Source organism: Thrips palmi, unplaced genomic scaffold (genome assembly GCF_012932325.1).
Source record: "Thrips palmi isolate BJ-2018 unplaced genomic scaffold, TpBJ-2018v1 HiC_scaffold_11, whole genome shotgun sequence".
Lineage (NCBI taxonomy): Eukaryota > Metazoa > Arthropoda > Insecta > Thysanoptera > Thripidae > Thrips > Thrips palmi.
The window spans coordinates 8,835,563-8,841,562 of record NW_023144622.1 but is presented as its reverse complement, the minus strand read 5'-3'; the positions used below and the strand labels follow the sequence as shown (position 1 = coordinate 8,841,562).

At 43.8% G+C, this 6,000-nt stretch overlaps 1 protein-coding gene across 1 annotated transcript in view; it reads right to left on the bottom strand.

Moving 5' to 3' along the window:
• The window catches only part of LOC117639479 (dynamin-1-like protein), a 53,731-nt gene continuing 47,731 nt past the window's right edge, over positions 1-6,000 (bottom strand). The window contains exons 8-13 of the mRNA XM_034375185.1: positions 5,818-5,964; positions 5,554-5,717; positions 3,628-3,988; positions 2,562-2,826; positions 1,511-1,722; positions 1-203 (exon numbers count right to left, since the gene is read on the bottom strand). Coding sequence (XP_034231076.1) covers positions 156-203; positions 1,511-1,722; positions 2,562-2,826; positions 3,628-3,988; positions 5,554-5,717; positions 5,818-5,964 — 1,197 coding nt within the window. The 3' untranslated portion in view covers positions 1-155. The remainder of the gene's footprint in view (positions 204-1,510; positions 1,723-2,561; positions 2,827-3,627; positions 3,989-5,553; positions 5,718-5,817; positions 5,965-6,000) is intronic.

Below are 6,000 nucleotides of genomic sequence, written 5' to 3'. Positions count from 1 at the left end.
TTTTTTTTAAAATAGAACAATAAAATGTTTATTGAAAACATTCAAGTTAAAAGTTGGTACATTAATGGTCCACACTATAACACTCTATTATTAAAGAGTCACAAGTAAAAAATTAGAACATGTTGGTCGACACTCTCCTTTGGCACAGCAGTCTTTTAGGTATAGACGATCCCAGCAATAACTTCAAGGGATTTCTTGAGGACCTTAAGGAAAGAAATTCACAAGTATGAATCACAACCCAATCAATGTGCTCAGTATTTCTAATTCAACTGTAATCTCTACGTTCATGGATTGAGTTTTCTCCTTAGTCACGCCATTGGAGGTGTTCTGCGCCAAGTTTGCTTGGATTTAAGGATACTGTAAAGTGAAACTAGCAAGTCCTGGAAATGTTTGTCAAAGGAAGTTCATTTTGTGGTAAAAGTTTTACCACTATTAGATGAATTTAATTCCGAAGTTGGGGGCCCCAACTCGTAATAGTTTCTGATATAGAGGTTAAGTAAACTTTTAGTTGTTTCTCCCAAATTCTCATCACAACAAAGGATTAGCTACCCAGTCTTCAGATTCTGGCCAGAAGAGGCTGTAAAACCTATTTTACCAGGCCCAGTTTTATTTTTCTTCAAATTTGAGAGATTTTGCCTTATTTCAGTCTTGTTCTTGGTTTATCAGGAAAACTAAGGGAGATATGAAGAAATGGGCAACGCTATCGCTTTCCTATGTCAAAATAGATTAATTTGCCAGAATCCGAAGACTAGGTAGCTCAGCGGTTCTCAACCTTTTTCGGCTCGCGACCCCAAGTTGGTAGCCTAAAATATTCACGACCCCCAGGAATAATTTCTTTACCCCATGCAACCGCCTGCCCCCCCCCCCCCCAAAAAAAAAAGTGAAACGTGTAGTGATTCTAATTTTCCGGAAAGACTTAACGTTTCCGAAAATATCCAGAAAAATTGAAGAAATAGGGAATACAGAGATTCTTGCCTCAGCTACCGCAACAATGTGACTTGTAGATCGCTACAGAGAAACGTCGAGGCGTCCTTACCTCCAAGGAGTTGATCCCCATCCCCTACCTACAATTCCGAGAAGGATTTTCCCGCCTGCTCACGGCGCTGGCAGGCCTTCAAGCATCCGTGCAGCGACAAACAGGCAGTGGGTTTTCCAGGTTCCGTGAATTTGTGTTCCCGGCAGTGCTCGGCCTGAAGGCCAGCCGGGAAACCACCTCGACCCCAGGCTACCCCAGCCATTTCGCCGCGACCCCACAATTTTTTTTTCGCGACCCCATGGTTGAGAACCGCTGTGGTAGCTAATCCTTTGTCGTGAGGAGAATTTGAGAGAAACGACTAAAAGCTAACGCTAAACATGCACAACTCAGAAACTAAAATGAGGTGGGGCCCAACTCTTAGTGTACTGAGTTAATGCAACAGAAAGAAAGACATCTGACAAGTATTTGAAAAATATTAAAAAGTAACTTTTTTCACTTTACTTTAGGCCCTATGTTAAGGTAAATTGAACTCACGTCCAGTTTCTGAAGAGTGGAGTCACGTTTTTCTGTGACGTCGTCCCTCTCGCTGAACAAGTGGTCCAACAAATCTCCCTGCATGAGAGCGAGACAGAGCTCCGTGTTGAGCGATCCTCGCACTTCATTGACGAGGAACGTCACGACCGCCTTCGCAGTGCAGTCCTGCATTGTTTCCGCCACAATTTTGTAATAATGGTCCAGCATCTTTCCTGAAAAATTAAAAGGAGAATTGTCATGACAGATCCATTTAATACCAGGCGCCCCATTAAGGTGCCGTGGGCATTCGGGCAAGCATCACGGGGGAATTGACCAGCAAAAAAAAAGAACGAAGAAAAGAGAGGTCTGCTTAAAAGTTTGTGTCGGACATGGATCACGGATCCAAACATGTTCCCCAACCATAGGGTAATAGACACTTCTAGCAGGGCCTAAAGTGAAGAACAAGAAGAAGAACATATACCGGAAACAGTACAAGAAATCGGCCTTTTTCGGGGGTTTTGGCAGGTTCAAATCAAATTGTATTACTAAATTAAGCTTCCTTGAATTTTTGGATTGGAAATAAACATTCGTCATCAAGAAATAAGTGTAATTTGGCACCTTTAGAAGATGCGTATCTGGATGAGTGCACATCTTCAGATGCATACTTAGCTGCGAGTACACATCTACAGATGCATACTTGGAAGAGTTCACACCTAACCTGTGCACGTCTCTGCATCTGTAGATGTGTACTAATCCAAGTATGCATCTGTACATGTGCACTGAGCTAAGTGTGCATCCGTCCGTAGGTGTGTACTTGCAATTATGCATCTGTAGATCTGTAGAAGCATACTGAGTTCACATTAGTTTGTAGAGTATAAATGCGTGTGCTTGTCCAACTACACAGCTATAGATGCATGCTTGCCCGAGTAAACATTTACAAATGCATGCTTGCCCAAGTGCACAGGTTCTATAGATGTATGCTTGTATGTATAATCCCACAGCGGCGTACAAAGCACTCGTATGCTGATTTTGTAGTGTTACTGAGTGTTTCGTTCTGCCAGCTAAGGCTTACCTAGAATGATGATGTGTCTCCTGTCCTTTTCAGACAACACCAACAAGTTCAGCTGAGAAGAAATTTCAGCCAATTGAATCTCATCTCCTTGGTTTAACTCGTTCTCCAGTTGTTTCCGTAGATTTCCCGCCTGGAAGGGCAAACTCGGCGCATTACATTTGTTTGCTGGCTCAGCTGCTGTCATGATGTTTTTAAATTCTTCTTTCAAAACATCGATTCGGTAATATGTAATATGGCCGATCTCAATTGCCACTAAATCCCGAATCTGAAAGAGACAAGTTAGAGAAACACTTATAGCAATACTGTATTGCTGAGTACAGTATGAGTCGTTCTTGTCACGGCATAAGCGGGTACCGTGCAAAAATGATGACTCCCTTTTCTTTCCCTTTTCCAAAAGTCCTTTTTCGGTCCCGAAGTGAAATCCCAGTTCAGTCCCGAAAATCATCATTTCCGGTATTTTGGGGTGGCCGGGAAATCCCGGGAAACCGGACTGTCGCAAAGTCCGTCTTTACCACCGTTCTTCGGCGAGGTAATCCCATTTCAGAGCGCCTGCGAGGGCTCTCGAAGCGTGCCGATTACAAACCGAATAGACGCGTATCGCCTAGTTTTCGGCAATTATGCAAGCGATACATTTGTCAGATGCTGTGTAGCCGATAAATCTGAACATGATATCTACCCTATCTAGTGAATTTCTTTAAGTTTCAGAGGTTTGCGTAGAATTACCGACTCGGCAGAACGGGACCAGATCGGGACTTTTCCAAATCAGGACTAAAACGGGCTTTCAAAAGTCCTCTTTCACTCCCTAACAGGACTAAATAGGGATCTGAAACAGGACTCCTATTTTAGTAAGGGGTTCCTGGCTTTCCCAGGATTTCCCTGGAAATCGCCAATGCCTATGAAGTAAAGTTACTATAGGCTGCGCCCGGGAAAGCCGGGAACCATTTTTCACCGTGTTCCTTCAAGTGGCACAAACATAATGAAACACGTAATCGTAATATTTCTGTCAATAAAATCCCTATCTTGGCCACACTAAAACAGTGGTGACGAAAGTGTTCTACATGTTTACCATCTGTACTGCTTTCTGTCCTCTTTTCTCCACGATTTCCAGTAAGACTTTCACCAGCGCTTGCTTGAGTTGGGGAAAGCGGAATTTCAGCTGCTCGGGGACGCTGAGGTGGCACATGTTTCCCAGCTCCTTCTTAACGGCCTCCACGCATTCGAGAGCAGGTGTCTCCATATCCTTGATCAAAGGTTTGATCAACATTTCAAAAGCCAACTCGGACACGAAGAATGGTGGCTTGAGACCATTGGATTGCCTAAGGGCTATGACAACTTGATCGATGGTGTACGATTTGCAAGGTTCGCAGTTAGCGAAGACCTTCTCCAGTCCACTGTGGAGAATGTCACACAGTTTGGCGCCACCAGTCCTGCAAAAAAATCGTCACGTGTAATTAACTTAAGATACGTTTTGCTTTGCTACACACTAAATGCCATGGGAAATTTTTTGTTCCACGAGTTATGCAAATTTGAAGCACACCCAGGCCACCTCGTTGTCCACCAGGCAAAACAAACTGTCCAATGAAAGTACAATTTTCAGAAGGCATAGGACGTGTCGCCATGCAGAAACAAAAGGCTTTCTCCGTCGGATGTGCTTCAAATTTGCACAACTCGTGGGACAATTAGCCGGATTGCGTGGCAAGCGATTTGGCTTGCCGACTCCGTGCTTTCGTTGAGGGGTATTCCATTCGCGTGCGCTCAAATACTGCCAGGCAACTTTTCCTGTCCACGCTGAGATTCCAAACGCTATGAACATAGCACGTATGGTGCAATGCACTGATATATCGAACCATACGTGCAGCCATAGCCATGCACCTTACGTGCAATGCGTCCCGACAATGCCCCATGCTAATGCATGGGAATGGGAAGACATTGCACTGCACGTGCAATTCAAAAGCATTGCACTGATTGACTTTATTGGCTGAGGGATAGCGAAGCCCGTTACTCCAGTGGGGTTGAAAAGTTTTGTCTGTCTGTTTGTCTGTCTGCGTGCGTGTGTGTGTGTGTGCACTACTCCTCCTGAACGGCTCGGCCGATCTGGCTGAGATTTTGCATGGTCATTAGATATGTCCTTGGCTCGCCACACACCACAATGCAGCTTTCTATCTCAATCCATTCGGACATAATAGCCAAAAAACACTTCAAAAACGGCAGAAAAAAGACAACTTTTTAGGTACTTTCAACTTTTAGTCAAGTTTCATATCGTTTCATATGTTTTTGAGGCTGCTGATGACGAAAATAGAACCCGTTCGGGCCACCGACCGAAAGTTAAATCCCATTGGTGTAGATTTTGATGACCAAATGCAATTTTTTGACGGGATCAAGCCCATTTCTACGGCCTGCCTAGGGAAGCAGCCTGCCGGAGGCAGGTTAGCGCCGCAGGCCAAGGTAGGTGTACACGCCAGGCGTGAATGGTCGAAACTGGCGCAGCATCGCGAAGCCTTTTACGACCAGACACGGTCTGGCGTACACCTACCTTTTACTATTCACGGCGTTCGCATTCTCACTGCAGCAATGTTTTAAGTACTCCGCTTCATTATTGGCAAGTTAAAATTATTTCTCCACAAAAGTATGGACATTTGGGCTCTAATCAGAGCCAGTAAACTATAAATTTTGACTTCCACTCGAGTATATTTCTCTCAGCTTGAATACTCCCTTCCGAAATTCACGTCGTTACATACTTTTTGCACCCCTTTCGTCGCTGGGTGGAAAATGTCCATTGAGAATGAAAGAGTCTCAATCAATACAGTTCATTTGGAGCAGGTACACTTTACCGCCTAAATTTGGATGATGGTATGGCACCCAAATTTCGATGAGAAATTCTCACTCAAATTTTGGTTATGAAGAATACCACCCCCAAAATTTTAGTCCTGTTTAAGACCCTTATTCTCAGTGTCCAGCTGCGATGCTATACTGTAGTTGAATATGTACTTACAGCTTCAACGATTCAAGATTCTGAGAACCTTTTTCACACAGCGAGGAGAAGTTCTGACTGAATTTGTTTATGAAGCTCATTAGAGTTGCCGGTTTGTCCGTTACTAAGTCACCGCACTCGTCAATAATCTTGGAGCACCGAATAATTTCTATTCGGATTTTGTCCTGCAAGAAGAAAAATTTATCATAATATTTTTCAACAAGAAGTTTAAACTTCAAAACAGGGTTCCCTAGGACACAGAAAGATGATGTTGAACTACTTTACCTCAACGTCAGGTAGGCACTTGTCGATATGGGCCGACAGCAAGCTACTGAGTTTCTTGGCCAAATAAGGTGAGCCTGTCCTAGAGGCAATCTCCTTGTACTTCTCTTCAAAGAATTTCTTTTCCTTCACAAACGTATCTTCGACCGTCTGAAACAATATGTAACGCATACAATCGATGAGAGG